Genomic DNA, 24,650 nt, shown 5'->3' with positions numbered 1-24,650 from the left:
CAGAGATACCTTCTTGAAGACACGTCACCACTTAACTGATAATTGATAATTGATGTCTGCTTTGTTTAAATACTTGTTTTACTGGAAACACTATGTAACTTTATATTATTGCTCTTATCTTGCCTTACTATTAGCACCTATCCAGGGCTGTGTCTAGACTGGCAAGTTTTTCTGGAAAATCAGCCGCTTTTCCGGAAAAACTTGCCAGCTGTCTACACTGGCCACTTGAATTTCCAGAAAAGCACTGATGATCTCATGTAAGATCGTCAGTGCTTTTCCAGAAATACTATGCTGCCCCGTTCGGGCAAAAGTCTTTTTCCGAAAGACTTTTGCGCAAAAGGGCCAGTGTAGACAGCACAGTACTGTTTTCCGCAAAAAAGCCCCGATTGCCAAAATGGCGATCGGGGCTTTTTTGCGGAAAACCGCGTCTAGATTGGCCACGGACGCTTTTCCGCAAAAAGTGCTTTTGCGGAAAAGCATCCTGCCAATCTAGACCTGCTTTTCCGAAAATGCTTTTAACGGAAAACTTTTCCGTTAAAAGCATTTCCGGAAAATCATGCCAATGTAGATGTAGCCCAGGGGTCCAGAATATTATTCCCCCCCCCATCATTTTGATCTGCCCATTGAGCATCCTATATAATTAGTTGTAACCTATTGTTTGGTAGCGTTCACTGAGCTCAAGCAAGCGAGGTGACACTCCACCCAGCGCTGTGTGTAATAAATTTCTGCTTGCTTCACATACAGGCTACGTCTACACTGGCCCCTTTTCCGGAAGGGGCATGTTAATTTCAACTATCGTAGTAGGGAAATCCGCGGGGGATTTAAATATCCCCCGCGGCATTTAAATAAAAATGTCCGCCGCTTTTTTCCGGCTTTTAGAAAAGCCGGAAAAGAGCGTCTACACTGGCCCCGATCCTCCGGAAAAAGCGCCCTTTTCCGGAGGCTCTTATTCCTACTTTGAAGTAGGAATAAGAGCCTCTGGAAAAGGGCGCTTTTTCCGGAGGATCGGGGCCAGTGTAGACGCTCTTTTCCGGCTTTTCTAAAAGCCGGAAAAAAGCGGCAGACATTTTTATTTAAATGCCGCGGGGGATATTTAAATCCCCCGCGGATTTCCCTACTACGATAGTTGAAATTAACATGCCCCTTCCGGAAAAGGGGCCAGTGTAGACGTAGCCACAATGTCCAGATTCTATTCCTTCACCACCAACCTGCTTGGAGAAAACCAAAACAAATAAGTCCTCTGCCGTCTCCACATTTTCCATTATTATTTTCCTTCCCTCGTTGAGTAATGATCCTACTCTGTTCTTGGTCTTTCTCTTGTTTTTAATGTATTTGTAGAATGTTTTCTTGTTACCCTTTGTCTCCGGCTAGTTTAATCTCCTTTTGTGCCTTGGCCTTTCTAATTTTGTCCCTACACTAGGGTTGTTAGATACCATGTAATTGAATGGTTGTGTAACTGCATGAAATTTTAGTGGGTACACAATTAATTGATAGTCCCGGGAGTAGGGCCCAACCCCACTCCGGGGAAGGACCTTGCCACCCTGCACTGCTGCTTCTCTATCAGGGGCAGCAGCTCAGGGTGTCAGGTGGGAGCCAGGCTATGAGGGGAGCCAGTTTGAAAACTGGCTTCCCACACAGATCAGCTGCCACCTTGCCACCTTGCACTGCTGCCTCTGATACATCTCCCATGATGCAGCGACAGTCATGTGATTATCATTATGCCCATACCACTTAGGTAGAAGGATGACTTCACTACATTACTGGAGATGTAGCCCAGCCAGGGAGCTCAGCCCTTAGGAAAGAATGAGGACTACACTCACCTGAGACAATGTGCCATGACAGGGAAATGCAATTTAATCTTGAACTGATTCTAACTGAATTATTTTGTTTCAGTTTTACAAACAGAAAAATCAAAATGTTTCTGCAAACATCAACATTTTCTCATGGAACACGTCAATTTTGCAGACACTGCATTTGCTGTCATGAGACCATCCTGACAGAAAAATCCTGACTAGCCTACATTAGTAGCTGATTTACATGCTGAAACAAAAAGTTTTATTTTCCATATATTCTATCTTACTGTGATGCAAGAAGAAAAGATCTACAAATTCATGGCTTGAAACAATTTGGCCCCAATAGTACAGGTCCTTTATTAACTTGAAAATAGGGCATCTTCAGACAGGTATCCAAACCACATGTAATAAGGTTTGATATACATTCAATGCAAAACTGATGGGAAACCTAGCAGATAGCAAACAAGGGGCACCTAACACTGTAGGCCTGGAGCAGCCTGGCATGTGACAACACACTGGAAGGGAAGAGATGGCTGCTTTCCCTCCTCCAATTTCAATGAGCTTCTGTTCACTGTACTAAAAAGACTAGGAGTCCTTGTCCAGCAACATGGCAAATATTTGCTCAGCACACATCCAAGAAATTTTTGGGCAAAAGACCTAGGCCAACTTCTCAGCTGGTGTAAATCAACATATCTCCATTGACTCTGCTGGAGCCAGGGACACCAGGCACTGACATTTTCTATGTTGTTTTTGGAATGAAAGGTGCAGTATTGTCTGGCGCTACATCTAGACCAGTGTTTCTCAACCAGTGGTACGAGTACCCTTAGGAGTACTCAAGAGAAGTCTTGGGGGTACGTCAACACGACTGAAATTTGGAGAAAAATGAATTTTTGTTTTAAGTTTTACAGCGTTTTATTACTTTTGTAATAAAAATTTCATCGCCCGCCCAGCTACGATTAAGTTGTTTAAACAAATGTGTTGCAATGGTAGACAAAATTTTGTGTGTCAGAAAACTGTAAGTACTGGGGAATATTTATAATTTTTTAAAGGGTTATTTTATTTAAAAAAAGGTTGAGAAACACTGGTCTAGACTATGGAGTTTTTCCAGGATACCAACTCTGCTGCATCCAGGGAATGCATCTGCTCTTCAAACATTTTTTGCGGAAGAGCAGATCAACTCTTTTGGAAGCCCTGTCTTCTTTGTTTCATGAGGAAGAAGGGTTCTTCCGAAAGAGGAGGCTTTTCTGAAATTTGGCCCAATGTAGATGGGCCAAATTTTGGAAAAGCCTCTTCCGAAAGAACTATTGGAAAAAGGTTCGCAAATTGAGAAGCGCAATTTGCGTACCTTTTTCCGATAAAACTCCATAATCTAGACATAGCCTAAGTGTGGGAGCAGGCAACCTGAATCAGGAGGATTCAATTCACAACTTTGCCACTGACTTCCTGAGAGACCATGGATGAGTCATGTCACTTTTATCCATCAGTTACCCCATGGGCAAAATAGGGATAAAGCCTAGCTTTGTACCTCTGCTAGAGAGCCACAGAAGAAAGGCCGAAGTAAAATATTTTTATTTCTTTGAAGCTTTAAAATTAAATACATGTTAACCTCTAGTCATAGTAATTTCTTTTTGTAAATGGATTGTGGAATTAAGACAAAGGTTAAATCATCTGGAAACAATATTTTTAAAAGGCAACACTTGGAATTTTATCCACCCAGATTATTTGACCACAGTAGCATTTAAACAGCATGCTTTATTATGAATCAACGTGATATGAAACACTGGTTTTTTTTGCCATTTACCCAATGAAGCCAGACATTTCTGCATTCTAACTGCATTATAAAATAGTTACAGGCAAGAAATCCAGAGCCCTACTACATGGATCAATAATTTGTTTCTCAACATTAATTATTCATACATTCCTAACAAGTCTGTATTACCCGCCTAGGAATATGAGAAAGGTGGCATAGTACTGTATTACTGGCTTCCTTTACTTTTTCTATACAGGTATGAGATAGAAAGCAAAAAGGCTCATATTACTTACAGGATGCAAATGAATCTGCCACTTTCCATTAGACACTTTTAAAAATATAAATTAACAACTCCCAATGTTAACTGGCAAAGCCAAGAAATTAATGCAGATACAAAGTGCATCAATAGAAAAGCAAAGTGGAGTAAAACTAATGCTGAGGGCAAGCTCTAGATGCCTTGTGAACAACAGAAGAAGCATGCTTTTTAAGCTAAGTGGACCTAGGCTCAGAAAGAGTTCTGCCTAAAAGGCAGTCTGGTTTCTGGGTACTTTTCCCCTTCTCTTACTTTGAACAGAGGTCCCGCTGTTTGTCTCTTGCAAATCTTCCAATAACTGCAGGTCCTTTGTCAAAGGCCAAATAAATCCTATTCCCCTTTGAAGCCAGAGGGAGTTTTACAGGTGCAAAGCCTTGAAGATTTATCCCTAGCTGAAGTTATGACCAGAGCTTTTCAACACTTAGGGCACCTGACACTAGCTCAGACTCAGCTGCTCTTTCCACACACTTCCCAAATGCGAAGGGCATTGGTTGACTTTCAGTTTGAGATGCTGAAATTCTAACAAAACTGGAAGTGCGTCTTTCTCCAGCTGACAGAATCGCCCATATTTGGAAGGTAGAACTCTGCGGTTTGTTTTGTGATTGATTTCAGATTTGCTGGGGGGAAAATCACGTGGCATGGGTCTTCCAAATCCCTGGGTAGGTAATTCTGAACCACATGGTTGGGACAGCAGGGCCAAATGCATTGCTGGGCTCCTGGGCAAGGCAGGGGGAGGGATGCTACTCCATGCCCTGGAAAGAGGCGGAGCCTCGGGTGGAAAGAACGGGCTGAGGCCAGGCAGAGTGCAGTCTGGAGAGCACCATGCCTTCCCAGGCAGCCCTCAGCAGTGATTCAAAGGGCCTGGGGCTCTGATCTTTTGTAACGCCTGACCTCCAGGGCAAGTGCCCCCATTTCACCGCCTGTTGATGGCCTGCATTGGGAGGGGGAGCAGAAGCCAGGCAAAAGAACTTTGGTGGCACACTTGAGTCCTCACCATATGCCAGGATACAGACCGTGCACTGGGAACGCAGGTAAGAGAACAAGCAGCAGCAGATGTTCTGAAACTTAACAATCTTGTTTTCATGCAAATATCATGGTGGGAAAAAACAAAAGGTCACCTCTCTGGGTCTTGTTTCTGGATCTGCCACCGATGCTGCATGGCTTTGGCCAAGTCATAGAACTGGTTTGTGCCTCAGTTTCCCCATTTGTCATGCAAGGTTATAGCCTTGACTACACTTGCAGCATTAAAGTGCAACACGGAACATGGGTGGAGGTGCTGGGTGTATACACTCTGCTCAGCATGTCAGCTAACACCAGTCATCGTCCTGGACAAGGTGCCATTTCGGGGGGAGGGAGGCAGCAGCCATGCGCTCCAGGGTGCGGCTTGCTTTTCATCTTGTTCTCCAGACGGGTAAGGGAGTGAGGGGAAAGTGCTTGCAATCTGTGCATGCCTCTCACTCCCAGCGCTCGGCTGCTGCCCCCCCTACCCTCTCAAAATGGCACCCTTGGTCCTGGACAATATTTGATCTCTGCTTGGCCACACTGGAGGCATAGCAACATATGCTGCAATATCTTTGGAGCGCTAAGAAGGGGCTTGGCTGTGGCTTTCTCTAGAGCAGTGGTTCTCAAACTTTTTGGCCCGTGGCCAACCTGCCTCAGTGCAAACCATTCCGCGGACCACCAGTTGCTAATGGACTTGCCATTAATTACATAATTATGCCCAAGCCATTTTGCTAGCGCTGCAGCTAGGAAGAATGGTTTAATTTAACCAGCAAGAAAGGAAATGTTAGGTTAAATTATTAAACAGACTAAGTGCTTTAACTTTTTCATGGTAGTTTACCAAACTTCATTTTAAATGAAGTAAAATAGTAATTTATGTCCACACAAAAGATCCCCATGTTTTATTTATGGCAGGGCTGAGGAACCTTTTGTGGGTTGCGGGCCACTGACCCACAGAAAAATGAGTTGGGGACCACACTAGTGAGAAGAAAAAAAAACCCAAATCACCAACCCTTATTGATGTGGTCCCCAACTGAGGCACTTCACTCCTTTGGTGCTCCAGCTCCACTGTGGGGAGCGGAAGGGACAAGAAGGATTGAGATTCCCAAAGGCCATATTCCAGAATTAGTGGATTTTTGGACCCTCTAGGCTCTGGGGTTAGGACAAAAAGGGGGTTTCAGTGTGCAGGACAGGGCTGCCAGCAGGAGGAATGCAGGTGCCGGATCTGGGTGAGATGCAGGCAGCAGGAGGAGTGAGGGTGCAAGATCTGGATGGGAGGTAGGGTCCAGGAGCAATCTGGGAATAGAGTGTCTGGACAGGGGGAGGGGACAAGAGCAAGGGAAGGTGCAGTGTGTGGCCAGGAAGGAGGGTGCAGGAGCAAAGGTGAGTGCAGGAGTGAGCTGGGGATAGGTTGTCTGGACAGCAGGGAGGGTGCAGGAACAAGGGAGGGCACAGAAGCAGGATGGGGATAGCGTATCTGGCTGGGGGGAGGGTTCAGGAGCAGGCTGGGGGTACAGGCCTGGGCATGAGAGGGTAGGGGGGCACATACTTGCCTTTGCACCCCATGCTGCTCTTAGGCATGGCCTCCGGCTGTTCCCATTGGCCGGAATCCGGCCAATGGGAGCAACAGGGAAAGCCTCCAGGATATCACTTGCAGCTTGGATATGTATTCTCTGCAACATCTCCAATGGTCAGGGTATGTCCATTGGCACATGCAGCCACTGGTAGAGACCAAATGGTGTTGCAAAGGCTATCCATATGCTGGCCTCTAAGTGCCAAAGCCCATTCCTCAAATCACAGACTAAAGATTCTGGCTTGGGCAAGTCCTGGCAAGGTGTGAGCAACTGTGGATAGCAGGGCCTTTTCAATGCCCCGTTCAGTGACTTTGGGTCTGTGTTATTCGAAATGTGGCTGACACCTTTACCACCACCAAACTGCTTCCCCAGGCTGTAGTGTCTCGGGCGGTGCTCTAACACCCCTGCTCAGCAGATTTTCAAGCTTCTCATGTTACCAGTTCCAATGGAATTTTCCTTTGTGGAAAACAGATTCCGTAGCAGGTTCCACCTCCAGTCCCAGTTTTCCTTCAAGGTACCTGAACCATTGAAAACATCCTCACAGGATTTTAAAAAGGTCTCCACTATCTGTGGGATTCCCCCTTTTGCTTCTTGCACTGGAGTTATAAAAATCTGATGTTGCACTCTGATCAGATCCATGGCTTGTAAGGCTGTATTCCCCAAGGGTGCTTACCTGTGTTCCCTGAAAGCACGTGTTTGGGCAGCCACTCAGGAGAGAGTCAGGTGCCACCCAGCTGATTAGCAAAGCACCCACAGCCACCTACAGCCAGCATCAAGTGTTTCTACTGGTGGTGTACATCTGCACATGCCTCATGTACATAACAAAACATTATTCTGCACATGAATGGAAAAAAAATGAGAGGGAACATTGGTGCTTACCAACCACCATCACAAACTGCAGTTGGTACCATCTGTTATTTTTCAGCTGAGTTATGATGAGAACATTTTCCCACAGGATGCATTATGCTCCCATTGCACATGATTAGCTTGTGCCTGCTCTTGTTAATGGGTGTGTTCAAGTCCGAATAACCCAAGAAATCACACAGAAGGAGGCCCCACTTTCCAGCTGAAATCACACAGAACATTTCCCGACTAAAACTATCTACAGGAGGTGGGGATTCATATTGTCCCCTGGTGCTCTCCCGTCCTGACAGCCTGAATTTGATCGGCTCTTGGACTCTCTCTGTGAGTCAGGATGTCACTACTGTGGTCTACGTGCCCTCTCCACCTTGTCCAAGTCTGATGGCCTCTTTCTGGGACCTTCCTCTGCTCCTGCATTCACTGCTAAAATGGGTCAGTTTCCACCTCCTGTGCAATGTCGCCCAAGCGTGGGGCTCCCTTCCCACAGTAAACACAACTCACTGCGGGCACAAAAGTCTCGCTGCCAGCTCTCCTTTGCTGTGGCCTTGCTGTCTGTACTTTGGGGGGGATGTGGTGGCTCCGAGGGCTTTCATCCTCTGTCTTGCGGCTTCTGCTCCATATCCAACACTTTAGTCTCTATCTAATGTGAATCACGTTCCTCGAGCAACCACTCCCAAGGGTTGCAGATGATTCAGTCCTGAATTAGAGAGTTTGTCAAGTCCCCGGCATTGCATTTAGCAGACAGGCTATGACATTGGGGTCTACTGTCTGTGCTTTCAGTTGGTCTCTAGTGAAAAACCTGTATTGCTCAACAGCAGCGTGCCTCCAGGGGCTGGCTCCTAGGAGCACTGCATGACCTGAGGCTGCAGTGAGCGTCAGAGTGCTGCAGACCTTCTACCTTGTCCCCCCAAAAAGTGAAGTAACAGTTTCACTTCCCTGCTCTTGTCACCCCCTGCATGGCTAGGTCGGTGCCAGCTCAACGCACTAGGTCCACTGCTGAGCCTGTTTTCTGTTCACAAAATCCAGTGCTCCTGGGGGCTACAGAACAAGACCCATGGTTCACTGCCAGCTCCTGAACAGCAGAGAACTTGCAGCCACCATGTTTCCATAACAACAAGTGCCACTGAGGGCAGGATAATTTGAACAAGTGACTATTTATGAAACCATGTGAACTGTTCCATCCATGGGGCTGAGCTGCTTCCAGCCCAACTCTCCATATTTCCTTTTACCTCTCAGGCCACATCAACAGTCCCAACAGGGAACATTGGTCCTGTGACTTCAGTTCAACCAGTCATAATACAGGTATTACATACCTTCCTCCTGGCATGGCTGTGGGGCTTATTTAACAATATCAGTAAGCACATTGGAATCCTTACAGAATATGACGCTATACAATTGTAGCCTATCACTATGAATAACAAACAATTTTACATCTTGTTCAGAACTCTCTCTACCCACAAGCTCAGGTTCTCAGTGAAGTGCCAGTAATTGTGCAGCATATCTCAAGACAAAGGTGGTACTCCCCTGGTGTAACTAAGAGCAGCCTGCAGGCTGTTCTACCTACCATCAGCTGCCAGCAGCTGGAAGAGGCCAATACAGCACCTGGGGATCAATGAATTGAAAGGAAACGTCAGTCACATCCACTTTGCTGAGGGGGTTGGTATATGAGTCACTACCCCATCCGGGACTCCCTTTATGCAAGGGGGAATATGGCAGGACAAAACAATATGGAAAAATTTCCATGAGTCAACATCAGATGTTTACATAAATGACCAGATGTTGCTTAGTAAATGAAGGCCTGGAACTGAGAAAGCTCCCCCAGAAGAGATATCCATATTTTTTGAATTACCATACAGCTGCAGCTTATTAACATGAACTGTAATATTAACACTTTCACAGACTGGAGATCCAGTTCTGTGCTGAACCTCCAGGAGGACAGTCTGAGACACACTGTCTGAGAGGGTGCATGGAATGGATGGATGGAGCAATGGATTGACATAAATGTGACTTGACATTGCCTTTGCACCCTCTGAGCTGTAAGCACTACCCAAAATGGCCCCTGAGGGAGTGTTAGAGAAGTTCCAGATGTACTTACAGCAGCCTATTGTCTGGTGTAGTGCAGACCAGAATCCCAGGAGTACCACCCCTCATCTGCCCTGTGCCCTTCCTTCCATCCATCCATTATGCCAGACCTTGCAAAGAGATCAACACAGGGTCGCTCAGGCAGCCGGAGATGTTCCTGCACTGGGGCAGTGGCCAGTACCGGGCATTGTTGCCTATTAATGATCCCTGTTCATCTCACTTGAGTAGCAGATAGAGACTGGGGAAAGGGGACAGAATCTGGAGTATTTGATCAGAATCTCTAAAGCAGTGGTTTTCCGACTCCGGCCCGTGGAATGTACAGTGCGGGGTCACCTTGCTCAGAACCCAGGGATCCTTGTGGCTGACTAAAGCTGGGTCGCGACCCACATTTGAAAGCCACTGGGGAGTCCCTACCTGTTCTGACACCGCACTGCTCCTCGGAAGAAGCCAGCAAGAGTGGCTTCTACATGTGCACCACTACCGCCCCAAGCATCAGTTCCACGCTCAGGCCAATGGGAGCTAGGGGACAATGCCTGTGGGGAAGAGCCACATAGAGCTGCTTGTGCACCTCCACCTAGGAGTTGGACCTGCTGCAAGATACTTCTGGGGCACTGCGTGGTCAAGCAGAAAGTCTGCATCTGCACCCCTGATGCACTGCTGTTTGGGAGCCACCCAAGGTAAGTCCTTACACCAACCCCATGTCTCAACTCCTTGCCCCAGACCAGAGCCCCCTCCCATATCCTGAACCCTTCATTCCCAGCCTTACCGCACAGCCCTCACCCCTGCACTGCTACCCTCTGCCCACTGCTCCCTTCCAAACCCCAAATCCCTCAGCCCCAGCTCTGTTTTTTCATGGGCATCAACATTTTTTTGTATTGGGTAACCAGGAAAAAGGTTTGAAAACCACTTCTCGAAAGCCTATGCTGTTTGGTTTGGTCCCTTTTACTCATCTATACTGGCAAATTAATGGTTCCCTTTCCAATTTTTTGTTCACTTTTTCTGCACACTGTAATTTGAAGAAAACAATGACCTAAAAGGACAAAAATCAAAATATATGCAGCCTTCATGCTTAGTAAGCTTTTAGTATAACCGAATAGCATTTGTGAATAAATGGATATCTCCGAGCAATCTGCCATTTTGTTTTTGGAATTTGAAAATAATAGCAAGTTGATTAGTTTTCTTGTTTCTACTAGTTGTGATCTTTTAATCATCTTGTGAGGTACTTAGTGAAAGCTGCTTCTAATTACATGCTACCCAGATTAATTTAAATGCTGAAAATTAAATTGCTTTTGGATCCAAAACACAGGACTTCCAGACTGGAGAATTTCACCAGGAACTATATAAAGAAAGTATGTGTATTAGTCACTGAACAGGTAGTTACTTAGAACCTTCTAAGTGATCATGAAATAAAAATACCCCCATTTGTGGAGGGAAATTCTATAATTGGTGAACGAGTGGTTAAATGCAGATTCCTTCTCCTGACTATTAGAAGTTGAAGGCTGTATCATATCTCACTAGAAAGGTAATTTCCCCTGCATTTGTCATAAACTCTCAGAATTGACCTACTGTTCTAATGTTGGGTTCAAATAGAGGTTGTTCGAAAAGGTCACTAAGTATTAATGATTTCCACATTGCTGTTTGGGTTTACTAGAATCTTATTTCAAACCACATCCTGGAGGAAATGAGATTCCACTGAAGACACAGATACGATATGCCCTTGAACAAATGCTCCCCTCATTCTGAAGTCCAGCAGCACCACCCCAATGCGCCCTGAAAATGGAGAGAAGTAACTCAAATAAAATGGTAGCCATGCACTTGAGGTGAGAGCCCAGGATGTTGAGATCCACCCTGATCCTGGAGACACGTGGATACATGGGAATCTCAGCTTTCATTTGAAAAAAACAAGGAGTTTCTAACCCTCCGGCTTTCAGAGGAAAGTTTGGAAATGTCACCTAAATGCACCTTAATGGTTCAAACACCAGAAGGCAAATAAAAATATACATGTGGGGAGTTCTTTTTAATTTTATGATTTTAAGACAGCCTCCTGATCCTTAAAGGGTTGGGATTGGCAATAGTGAAACTACTATGAAAGGTATTGGAACCTTCCCCCACTGAATGTGCAGTGGCAGTCAAAAAACCTAACACAATGTTAGGAACCATTAGGAAGTGGATAGATAATAAAACAGTTAATATCAGAATGCCATTGTATAAATCTATGGTCTGCCCATACCTTGAATACCATGTGCAGGTGCTGGTCATCCCATCTCAAAAACACATATTAGAACTGTATAAATACACCGGGAAGGAAAACACAAAAGTTTAGAGACATGGAACAGGTTCCATAGAGGGAGAGATTAAAAAAGTCTGGGTCCGTTCAACTTACAAAAGAGGTAATTAAGAGGGGGGAGGGGCAAACAAAGGTCTATAAAATCATGAGTGGTTTGGAGAAAGTGAATAAAAAGTGTCATTTACCCCTTCAAGTTGCACAAGAACTAGGGGGTCATCCAATGGAGTTAATAGGTAGCAGGTTTAAAACCAATGAAAGGAAGTGTTTCTTCACACAACGCACAATCAACCTGTGGAACTTATTGCCATGGGATGTTCAGAAGCCTCCACTGTCCCCTGAGTTCTTTCTCCCTGCTTCTCCACTTTATAGTCCACCTTCCAAACACACACTTCTCCCCACCCCTTAGCTGCCATCTGCCTGCATCCTGTGAAGGTGCTCGCGTGTCTTACACAGGGCCATCCTTAGGCATATACAGCACATACAACTGTGTGGGGCACCATCGGCGAGGGATGGAGGGCACAAGTGCTCAGGCTGCTTAGGACACCAAAAATCATAAGGATGGCCCTGCTCCTACACAGAGGAGCCCACAGCTACACCAGGCCCCTGGGCAAGGTAGAGGGGCCAATTCTGCGCTCCTAGAAGAGGCGAGGTCTCAGGCAGGAGGGAGCCACCCAGCTGGCCCTCAGCACCACCCAGACCATGCCGCTCCAGGGCTGTCTGGAGTGCACCATGCAGTGCCCCCTCCTCCCCAGGCAACTGTAAGAGCCACCTGGAGTGCACCATGTGTCTCTCTGGTGGCAATTTAAACTGCAACAGCACCCAGAGCCCCTTGCTCCTTTGAATCACCAGGCCCAGGGCAGTTGTCCCCTTTGTCCTCCACCTCCCATTGGTGAACCTGCTCCTACAACTAGCGAAGGCGTATTTCAAGGTCACATGATCTTTGTTTACCTTATTTTGGAGAAAACTCCCATTAGTCCTGGTGATGTGAAACATGCTTTGCATATTTCGTCTCATTTTCAAGTATTAACGGCTGCCTTAGCAAGCAAGGTAAAGCAAGGTGCAGGACTGTGATTAGAGCAAAGGAATGGCAGTCAGAAGTCCTGTGTTCCAGCTGTCATTAACATGCCCATTTAGCCTCTCAAGTCCTGACTTACCCTTTTGTAAAATAGGAACAGCATAAGTTACTGAAATAATGAGGCATAATGAGATTTAATTAGGACCAGAGTACAGATAGACCTTAAATAGGTGAGAGAAAGGGCAGTGGAAATGAGCCCTTCCCCCTTACATCCCTGTACAAGAACTAAGAACAATCCTTGTACTCTGGGCAACACGTAGACAATAAGTATATAAAGGAACATGTGTGTGTGCATCATGCTAAGTAAGCCTCTGCAAGTGCAGATGGGCTAGAAACGGGATTCCTAGCCACAAACATTTGAGAAATGCAACTGAAAAAAATTACCCAAATTGCCTTCTTTAATTTGCATTTTAATTATTTTACCAGTTTGGTAAATTAATATGTGAATTTGGTAAATTGCTAAATCAATTACATAAACAAATCCCAGTATTTCAGACCCTAAAATGTCTACTTTTAACAAGTTATAAACTGGTGTCAGATATCCTCTAAGTCCTGTATCTTTTTTTTTTTAAATCATTGTCTTTAAGAACATATATTAAATAGGGTTGCCAGATACCTTCACAAAAAATCCCGAACAGACAGTGAAGAATTGGTTGAGCAAAAAAAAAAAAAGAGGTTGCTGCACCTTTAAATTAATGCACTTCTTGCTCCCCCCATCCTCATAGACACCATTGGCCATCCGTCCAAAGAAAACAGAAAATACCGGACATATTATCTGTTTTTTTTACCGGACAGAAGGCCAAAATACCAAACTATCTGGGCGAACACCGGACACCTGGCAACCCTAATATTAAATTATAGAATTACTGATCATTTATGTTCTTGATTCAGCAAATGTAACCATCTAACCAGCAGAAAGACTGCTGCTATTTCTAGCACACTGCTGATGTATACTTTAGATTGACAATGGTGCTTTTAAGAGAAGTAGAAAATAAAAATGTTTTAAAAAAGACAAAATGTAAGTTCAGAAATGTCAGTCTTTAAAGAACTATAGTCAAGAGGAGAAAACATTCTTCAGCGTCCCTTTAAGTAGTTGCTCAATAACAATCAGCATACATCATTTAAAGTAAAGGTGTTTTGCTATTTGTTTTTTAACTAATTTTTTTTGTGAAGGTGAAAAGATACTTGAAAAATAAGGATCTGGATTCAGATCCATCTCTAGAAAATGGTTTTATAAGAAAGGACATTGTGAGACAGGATGTTTACTAGAAGTCAGAGAAGGAATTAGGCTTTTGGACATCTGCTACTAGGTAAATCATTCAGCCTATCTGCCTCAATATCCTCACCTATGTTTAGCTCATAAGTGCCTTGAGATGCTTAGATGAAATTCATTTTAAAAGAGAAAGTTTACATTTAAATTCAAGCTATTCATCTCCAGCATTACAAATAAAATCTAACAGCCCACTTCCAAAGGGGTTTTTCGGCACTGTTCAGTGAGATTATTTTGTTTTTTAAGCTATGAATTAAAAAAGACAACTTCTCGCAAGAAAGGAAACTTCAGAACTATTCATTAAAAGTTGGACTTACACATGCAATTATTCAACTCTAAAAACCAAGAGTTAGTTGTGAACTGTACTGAAGACAAAGCAAGCATAATGAAGAACACTTTTACCCATTATTCTTCACTAGCCAATAGCCCGTCAGAGAATGGGATTTTTCGAGTCTCTCCTCCATGTCCGTCTCTCTCTCTCGCCTCCTCCTCCTGCCTCCCCTTTCTCTCTCTCTCAGCTCTCCTCCACCTCCTGCCTCTCTCCTCCCCCTCTTGCCTCTCACTGGTGTGCTACATGGGGAGTGCGGGGCCCAAATGGCTGCTTGCACCCCCACGGCAGCGCGGCTGAACAGCACAGAACTCAGCTGAGCGCCATAGCGCAAGGCAACAGCGCCCCTGAGACGTGACTTGTAACACTACAGTGTTACAGAGTCACAGGCATTGGGCTACAATATATATGATGTGCTAAGGAATTACTATAAATTAAATACCTCCTAGAGCTGGAAGGGACCTTGAAAGGTCATTGAGTCCAATCCCCTGCCTTTACAGTAGGACCAAGTACCCTCCCTGACAAATTTTTGCCCCAAATGGCCTCCAGAAGGATGGAACTCACAACCCTGGGTTTAGAAAGCCAATGCTCAAACCACTGAGCTACCCCTCCCCCCAATGTCAGGGAGGGATACTATTAATGTGTTTATTCAAGAACAGTTCAAATAAGAATTAGCTTCTGAGTGCAAACACTGATGAATATTAAAACGCGATTTTAATTACACTTTTACTTAGCTTGGCTCAATGGTTTTTTATGAAAACATTATGTGCCCTTCTCATGCCTTTTGTTGAAAGACCATTCTGCAAAGCACTACACATGCTCAAGTTCTATTACAGTCAGACAGCTATTCACCATGGCACCCCTTTGCTTAGATATCTGAGAAGAGCCTGTATTTCTATGCCTGTGCTTTCCCAGGGCTTCAGGGTAGAAGCAGAGGGGTCATCAGAAGAGGTCAGGAAGCGGATCCAAGGCAAATTTAACAATGGGGGAAAACTTGTTTGTATCAATATTTTTCTTCCAAAGTTTGTCGGATTTTTAGTCAAAAAACCCAAAAATTTTATCCAAAATTCTTCAGTATTTGGTGGCTGAAAAGCCAACATATTTGGCCTCAGGTATTCTGTTGAAAATGGATGTTTCCCACCAAAATTTCATTTTTGACACAAAAAAAACATTTTTAAAAATCAAACACACATTTCGAATACATTTTGACTACATTTAGTTTGTATACAACTCCCCCAGGGAGTTAACATAATCCTTCCTGGAAAAGACCCATATTTACTCTAAAACAAAACACTCAGAAGATTGACAATGCATTTGTGTGTCTCATATGCGTTGTCCAGTACACTGTATGCTTCTCTGGGGAGGGACTGTGTCTTGAGCTCATACACTGTCAGCACTCCAATTTGTAACACAGAGTTTTATAAGCAGACAGAAGTCCCTACTCTGAGGAGAATTGCTAATCAAACAGAGAACAAATTACAAAAGATCAGATTCTTAAGTGCCATCTTAGAAAAAGCCTCATTGAGAAGGGAAAAGGGGGGGCGGTCTTTGATGAGGGAGCCCAGGTGGAACTCAATGGACCAGATAACAGGTGGAAGGAAAGAAATCAAAATCACAAATTCAACATATAAATGCAGCATCAAGTTACATACAGGAGTGAATTCACCCTTTGATATCTGTTGGCACAGATCAGGCAAACCTACACTGCAGAGTTCTTGAGCAAAAAACACAACGCAAAAAGCTCTCTGTTCTGTCGATTGTAGATTTTCTTGTGCAAAAACGTGCATGAGGTCTGGATGCTCTGTGGGTTTTTGCGCAAAAACCTTGTGGTGTAGACGTAACCTGAGAAAGCTGCAACCGGGCTGTTCCAGTCGGTTTACTTACCGTCTCCATAGCCACAGAGTCTCCCAGATTCCATTGGCTGCGATTTGCCATTTGCACCTTAGGGCAAATTCAGGAAGCAACGTGATCTGGACCACTGCTTCCTGCGGCTCCCCTTAGCTGCAAATGGCAAACAGCAGCAAATGGGAGACACGAGTTGTTGTGGAGCTTGTAAGTAAACAAACTGGAGCAGCCCAGTAGCAGCTCTCTCAGAGTGGGTCCATAGACCACTTTGAGAAACACTGGTCTAAAGGGTGGGGCAGCGACACTCAGCCCACAAACTGTATGGGGGAAGGTCAATGTGTCTCCACAGGTCAGATGCCCAGGGCGGGCAGCAATGGTAACATCAGCTGTTCTGCCAATGGGGAGCATATCCCTACTGCAGTGCAACTATCCTGGATGCAGGAGTGAATCTGTCCCATACAGCGGGAAACAACTTGTACCATTATTCACTATCAAGGGGCAGCCTTGAGGAGTCTCGGCTTATAATTATATTGAATAGTAATAGAAATGTAGCCGTGTTAGTCTGGTGTAGCTGAAGCAAAATGCAGGACTATGTAGCACTTTAAAGACTAACAAGATGGTTTATTAGATGATGAGCTTTCGTGGGCCAGACTCACTTCCTCAGATCAAATAGTGGAAGAAAATAGTCAACCATATATACCAAAGGATACATAATTATATTGATTTGTGGAGCCATACTGAGGACAGCCCCTTTAACAGACATAGGTGTAAGAAGCACTCACCACATACAACTTCCCTGGGCACAGATCAATCCTATGTGACATTGTAGCACACTTCACCAAACACCTTTAAATTCGAGGATGCCTCAGATACTGTCAGATGTCCCCTGTCCAGTCTAATCAATCCCCAAATATTGACATCGGAAAAATTAACCCAAAAGCCTAGTAATAGAAAGCAATTATACTGGGTTTTATTAGTCACTGGTGGTTTATTTGTTTGTTTGACAATGCTGTAGTCATATTACCGTCTTGAGTTTTATGAAGAGGGTAAAATGACTACAACACTGTACAACAAGCTGCTTTTATGGTCTAATATAAACATCAGAGTTCATTGCTGCTGAACTGAGTGAAAAAAATCGGCTGCTGTGTGCAACCATGGAATCATAGAACACTAGAACTGGAAAGAACCTTGAGAGGTCATCAAGTTCAGTCCCCTGCATTCATGGCAGGACCACGCACCATCTAAACTAGGGGGCAGGCAATACCGGCCCATGGGCTGGGCTGGTCCACCAGAGTTAGCCCCTGGCAGGCCCCCACACTGCTGTATTTACCTGCGCCTCTGCAGGTACAGGAGATCACAGCTCTCATTGGCCACGGATGGCTGTTCACGGCCAGTAGGAGCTGTGATCACCCGTACCGGCAAAGGTCCCGGTAAACATTGTGGCAGTGGCCCACCAGGGGCTAACCCTGGTGAATTGCTGCTGTTTTATTGCCAACCCAATAAACCATCCCTGACAGGTGTTTGTCTAACCTGCTCCAATGATGGAGATTCCACAACTTCTCTAGGCAATTTATTCCAGTGCTGAGGCTAGGGAGCAGGGCCAGGGATTACCCCCCACCCCTTCCATCCTGATCCCCCCTCCCTCCCACTCAGTGTCCTGGCCCACCAAAGTGGAACCTTCTGGCTACCCCACTGTGCAAGACTGTGTCAAGCGCTTTACTAAAGCCTAAGTATACGCAAAGTAAAATACAGAAAACCCTTTAAAAGTCATGGGCCACAACCTCAGCTGGTGTAAATCAGCACAGCTCTATTTGTGGAGGCCTGTGAAGCTGCTCTGTCTACGCAGAAAACTAAGGGCCTAATCTGACAAGGATCCAAGCACTTCCTGGAAGATGTCACACACCTTCAAATCCTATTGAGTCTGTGGGAAGGGAGGTTGCTCATCAGTTTACAGAATCAGGCCATGAGCAAGGGAGAATGACCTACTACTCTGTCAATGATGGTTTATCCTTTCGTGGAATCATCACCTTGCCCTTATTTCCACCTAACTGCGTTGTGTTCAATTTGCCTGTATCCTCTCAGGCTCCAGACTTGATTATGAAATAAACATCCAGCACTTTTAGATATAATGAAATCCTGGATCGTCAAACTCGCCAAGTAAATCAGACCTTTTGCAGAGTGACAGGCGCCCTGTCGTTTCCTTCTTTTGCACGAGAGGATGTCTCATGCACAGTGTGCGGCTCCGGACTTTCAAGCAAAGACTACGATTCCTAATTTGAATGCGCAATAAACAAAACATTAAAAAACAAGTCAGCAATAAAAGCTCAGCATCTGTAGTGAGTTAATATGTAATTTATAGTAACAACCACCATTCTCCCTCCCTTGCTGTAACTCTAAACCAGGGGTGGGCAAGACAGTGTCTGTGGGCCAGATCCAGCCTGCCAAGCCAGATGATCTGGCTCGCAGTTGCCCTGCAGCTCCCCCTCCCTCCTAGGCCAATCAAGACCTGGGGACAGGGCAGAGCACAAGGTCTCCTCCCACCGCCAGGGGCACGTGGTGCCTAGAGGGAACTACCAGCTATTCAAACCAGCTGGTGGTTCTCTCTAGGCAAGGGGTGAGGAAACTCAGGCCCAGGGGCCAGATGTGTCCCCCGACTGGCCTGGATCCTGCCCCCAAGGCTCAGGGCTTCCCCCCCAGTTTTGGGGAGTCCCCCCACTATGGGGCTGGAGCACACAAAATCTACTAGCCTGGGCCCCCCTAGGCTCTGGTGTGCAAAGGGAATGTGAGGAGTGTTTTTCCCTCTCTCAGTTGAGGGCCACAGCAGTGAGAGTTGGTTTTTGTTTTTTTGCTTCTCACTTGTGTGCGGCCCCCGACTGATTTTTCTGTGGATCCCGACCCAAAAATGGTTCCCCACCCCTGCTGTAGGCGTGGTGCGCCCCTGGCAGGGTGAGAGCAGGGGGCAAAGACTTCTCATGCTCCGCTGCCCCCAGGCCAATCAGGGTCTATGGACGGGGAGCACTCAAAGTGTCCTGGTCTCCCCCCGACCCCTTCCACTCAAGGCCACACCTCCTCACGGGGCAGACCACAACCACTTCCAAAATGCATGAAGTAGCCCCCCTTCAAAAATTATTGCTCACCTCTGCTCCAAACAGAATCATGCCCATCACTAGAGTAGTGGTCTCCATCTTTTTAAAGCACATGATCACTTTTTGAATGTAAGTGCAATCCAGGATCTCTCTCAAAATCAAACTGCTCCAACTCTTGGCCCCACCTTTTTCCCAGGCCCTGCCCTGCTCACTCCATCCCCCTTCCTCATTCATTTTCACCAGGTTGGGCATGGGGTTAGAGTGCAGGCTGTGGTCTTGGGTTGAGGAGTTCAGCATGTAGGAGGGGCTCCAGACTGAGTCTGGGACAGGAGGTTGGGAGGTAGGAGGGGGTTCAGGATACAGACTCTGGGAGGGAGTTTGGAGGCAGGAGGGGCTCAGGGCTGGGGCAGGGGTTCAGGATGTGGGCTCTGGCTTGGCACCACTTACTTCAAGCAGCTCCCAGGCAGTGATGCAATGAGTAGAGCTAAGGCAGGCTCACCCCCCACCCTGGCCCTACGCCACTCCTGAAAGCAGCCATCCTAACGATTTTTAGACTCACAGCTGCAATTCATTTCAATGGAAATTGTGCATCTAAATCCCCTAAACCACATGGAGAGTATCAGTCCAGAGCCTCACTGTGCTACAAGACCCAGAAAGGAAGAAGTTTACATTTTTCTAAAACTTTTCTAACTTTTCTTATCTTACCTACCTCCGCTCTGCAAAGGATTCAAAGCCCAGTGTCTCCATAAAGCCCTCTACCCAACCATGGCCCTGAGCCTGCTTTGGGTTCTCCTAATAAAGAGCCGCTGAATTCTTGATGCAGGATTGGAGTATATAGAAATGAATTGATCCTGACAGGAAACAGGATCAATGATATGTGACATACATGACCACTTTCAACTAAACGATACAGATGAATTTTTGAATATTAGTAGATAAAACACAAAGCAAACTGTTAATGACCATACAGGCTTGTTTTGTTTTGTTTTGTTTGCATTTTTAATCTGCAAAAATTAGTCAAATTCAAATAATGAAAAAATGCAATGAAACTGCACTCTGCTGACCAATACCGCAGGAACAGAAAAGAGGCTGCTGGGCTTCTCAAGGAAACTTATTTATGGGTCATTGTCTCATCTCAAAAATCTATGTGTACTACCCCCTATCCACAGATACATACACACTATTCATTACTTGTAGTGCAGTACCAACAGTGAGTTCCTTGCCATGGACCTGGAGACCATTGTGCTAGGAGCTGCATAAGCACAGTCCCTGCCCCAAACACACAGGCTACGTCTAGATCCCTTATTTCTCTTAAAATAAAGGATAAGGAATCTTTCAGAAAATGTTTTATTTTCCAAAAGATCCGCGTCTAGACTGGCGCTTTTTTCCGGCAAAGCTCCGTGCCGAAAAAAAGCTGCAGCCATTTTTATGCTAATGAAGCGGGGGAGAGTTAAATCCCTGCTTCATTAGCAATTGCGATATGTCTAATTTGCATCCCTTTTACGAAAAAGGGATGCAATCTAGACGTAGCCATACAGTATATACATTTTAATACAAGTTAACATTGTCCTCTCCAAAACTGAGCTTCAATCATTATCCTGGTTTTTAGCCCTCTAGTGAAACTCACTTTGTTCCATATTTCAGAAGCGAACAGAAACCAGCTACTGCAGCAGTCTGTACATAGCTAAGCCTCGTGCGTTTGTGTATATTTAGTAAACACCATTATTGGGATCCAGCAGTGCCCAGGTGGTTTCTTCCTATTATTTTTGAACATTTACATTTTTGCCCCTACACTTTGGTATTTTAACAAAGGTTTCATTACTCCCAGACTACATTTTTACTGATTTATATACCAATTTAACATCTAGCCTATTATGAAGTTTTGACAAAACCAATGTGAATGATCTAACAACATTATCAACTTAAAATGAGCAAAAATGCTCTCTAGCAGCATAACAATTCCTGGCAAGGTTGACGTGTTACTTTAAAGAAACTATTTTTATTCATTCAGTCACTTCTCTCCTTACTACTTTCTTCAGCTATAGGCATGTTGAGTCAGATAAGTTCATGCAATGCTGTTTGATAATCACAAAGTATTCAATTGCAGTTTGATGTGCACCTTTCAAATGTACTGTTAAAATGTGAGAAAGGGGGAAAGGAACGAGAAGGCTGTGTATTTAGAGGGATGTTATCAAATACCCTGCCCACCTTCTAGAAGTTTCTACACAGGGGCACCATTTCAGATTTTGGTGGGGGGGGGGGCAGCTTAAACCATGATTCCATTCCAGCTCCAGTCACCACCACACGGCTCCTGCCCCAGTGTCAGCTCCAGCCTCAGCTACATGGACCCCACGCCAATCCAAGCTCCAACTGCTGCCACGCGGCCCCAGCTCCGGCTGTCGCCATGCAGTCTCAGCTCCGGGCCAACACCAGCCACATGGCCTTACCTCTGGCTGCCACCACAGCTCTAGCGACCACCATAGGTCCAGCCACTGCTCTGGCCGCTGCCATCTGGCCCCGACTCTGCCCCTAGTCATGCAGCCCCAGCCATGTGTCCTTAACTCTGGTCACTGCTACAGCTCTGACCTCTGCTCCAACTGTGGCCCCAGCTCTGTTCCCAGCCACATGGCCTTAACTCCGGCCCCAGCCATGTAGCCCCAATTCCAGCTACTGCCACAGCTCCAGCACCCACTCCGACCACCACCACAGCTCCGGCACCCACCCCAGCCACCGCCACAGCTCCGGCACCCACCTCTGCCGCCGCTAGGGTTGCCAAGTGTCCAGTTTTGAACCGGACAGTCCAGTATTTTCCAAATAAGAGGTAATGTAGATTGTGATGTAATGTCAAATGTGTCTGGTATTTTTGTTGAAACCATCTGGCAACCCTAGCCGCTGCCACAGCTCCAGCATCCACCTCAGCCACCACCACAGCTCCAGCACCCACCCAAGCTGCTGCCACAGCTCTGACCCCACCCTGGCCACCTCCATCTGGCCCCAGCTCCAGCTGCCATCACACGACCTCAACTCCTGCCACAACCATGCAGCCCTGGCCTCCTCCCTTTCCCACCAGCTTACCTACCATATCAAGGAAGGTAAATGCTTCTGTGCAGCTCTGTTGAAGAGGTGGGTGGGATTAAAATTCTTTGTGCGCGCCCTCACCGGTACACACCCTAAAGGGAACTTGGGCAGCCAAGTAGCAGTTTGCATGGGTGGGTCCTTTTGATGAGCCTTGATGAGCCTGCATTTCTTTTACTTCAGTGAGCAAACTGGAGGAGGGGAGAGGAGTAAAAGGAAGAAATTACTTATATTCCTCTCCCTACTGGCTAGATAGGAGAGGCAGGAGATAGTATTCTGCTACAGTAGGAAATCAAGGGGGGAGGGCTGCAGCCCTTCCCCCCCAACACCCTGAAATGGCATCCATGTTTCTACATTCTAGCAAGTAAGTCCTCCCAACAGTTCATAATCATGCAATTTGTTAACTTGCTGGATCTGAAAGAAAAATTAGATGGCAAATGTTAGTTTTTGAAAAGGCATTTTTAACCGCTTTTAATGTTTTTAACAGATTTGTTTCAAACAGTCTAAAAAATTTCAGTTCTTACCTAAACTGACCTACCCCATAGGAGGTTGCAGGCACACAGGACCTACTCCTATATATAGCTCATGTTTATATAGGCAGAGACAATGGCAAAGTACATACCACGAAAAGTAGGTGTGATTTTGCTCCAGAATGCATAGGAAAGCTGCCGCTTCCAAGATTTAGTCCGCTGTCCTGAGCCCAATTCTCTGCTTTCAAAGTTTGTAATGTCTTTTCAAGCACTTTCACTCCCATTAATCAGCCTGTTGCTAAAAGTCTTCTCATTGTCTTTCCACTGTGTACAGACATTAGCAAAGAGAGGCTTGTCAGTGAATATAAATGCATTGCTCCCAATGGGCCTGACTCAAAGCGAGCCATTAGCATCCTATTTCCTATCTTTGCCACCACAATGTTAACATTGAGCTATATTTCATCTTCCTTAGAACTGTGTCTTGAGAATGGATTTATGTCACATTTTGACTTGCCAAGGTTTGTATCAAGTACAAAATCAGGCATGAGACTTGTATCGTCCATTAGACATTTTGAACAAAACTATAAACTATTTAATCAATATGTTTATATTTCAGAGATTTGTGTATCTCTGTGAGTCCGTTTGTCTGTGTGTCTGTCTATGAGCCTGTTTGTTCAAGAACTCCTCCTAAACAGTAAAAGCTAGGAATTTGATATGCTCCTTCCTCTTACCGTAATTTAAAGCAAGGTCAGAGTTTGGTGGTGTCAGGAAAACAGGAAGTGCCAGGAATGGGACTGTTTTCCATAACATGGAAAGGGAGGGGCACAGAGAGGAGGCCACTGGGGGCAGTGAGCCCGCAGGGGACGGCTATAAAAAGGAGTGGCCAGCAGGGATGGGGCTCCACCATCTTACCTGCCACGAAACTGAGTACATAGCCCCTCTGTCGCTGGTCCCTCCATATGCAAGACCCTCTCCCCCAATGCAAGGCAAGTCAGGGCTGGCCTTGGACATGCTGCAGGCCACAGGGAGGCTACTGCAAGGCAGGGAGACCCCAAACTCTGCCCCCCCCTCCCATGGACAGCCTACAGGCCTGAGGCAGACCTCAGAGCTTGCCCTGCCCCAGATGGGCTGCAGGCCACCGGGGAAACACTGCAGGCCAGGGGCAGCCCCCAGACACTGCCCTCTCCAAAGACAGCCTGCAGGCCATAAGGGGGCTGCTGGAGACAGGGGCCGGCCCCCAGAACATACCCTCCCCTGACAGGTTGCAGGCCATGTGAGAGCTACTACAGGCTAGGGCCAGCCCTTCCCCCAGACAGATTGGAGACCGTGAGGATGGGGGTGGCTGGAGGACAGGGCTGGCCTCCACAGTCCCGGTCCCCCCAGGAGGAGACGCTGTCCAGGAAGTGTAGTCCCAGCCCCCTGAGGGGAACTGCCGCGGAATCAGCACCACCCTTGCCACCATAGAAAACCCTGGTAAACTCTCCCCCAACCTCCCAGCCCCCTGCCCTCAGTCCTGCACCCCACCCTCTTTCTATTTTAGCAAAACACAGATAAACGGCAAAGTTGTCTACCAACAAGCTCTAATGTTCAAATCACTTTCCTTCTTTTATCAATACAAACTTCCTTTGTCCTTCATTTCTGAAAAATAAAATCGGCATGTACATTTTTCTCTTATTTTCCACACAAAACCCCAAACCCATTACTTCACTTAAAGACCCAAGCAATGCTGGTTACATCTGTTAGTAGCTTTATACACAGACAGGCGTCCCTCCTCTACTCTCCTATGCATCTTCTGGATGCCAGAATGAACAACAGCCTTGGCCCTGACCATTGATTCTCTAA

At 45.9% G+C, this 24,650-nt stretch overlaps 1 protein-coding gene across 1 annotated transcript in view; it reads right to left on the bottom strand.

Annotated features, from left to right (window-relative positions):
- Positions 1-23,118, bottom strand: part of RAD18 (RAD18 E3 ubiquitin protein ligase) — a 209,272-nt gene extending 186,154 nt beyond the window's left edge. The window contains exons 1-2 of the mRNA XM_075938716.2: positions 22,961-23,118; positions 22,343-22,529 (exon numbers count right to left, since the gene is read on the bottom strand). Of these exons, the coding sequence (XP_075794831.2) occupies positions 22,343-22,345 (3 nt within the window). The 5' untranslated portion in view covers positions 22,346-22,529; positions 22,961-23,118. The remainder of the gene's footprint in view (positions 1-22,342; positions 22,530-22,960) is intronic.
- Positions 23,119-24,650: the final 1,532 nt, after the last annotated feature.

This window comes from Pelodiscus sinensis, chromosome 11 (assembly GCF_052426305.1).
Source record: "Pelodiscus sinensis isolate ZL-2025 chromosome 11, ASM5242630v1, whole genome shotgun sequence".
NCBI classification, from domain to species: domain Eukaryota; kingdom Metazoa; phylum Chordata; order Testudines; family Trionychidae; genus Pelodiscus; species Pelodiscus sinensis.
Note: the sequence above shows the minus strand (reverse complement) of the source record. Positions and strands in the feature narration are given on the sequence as shown.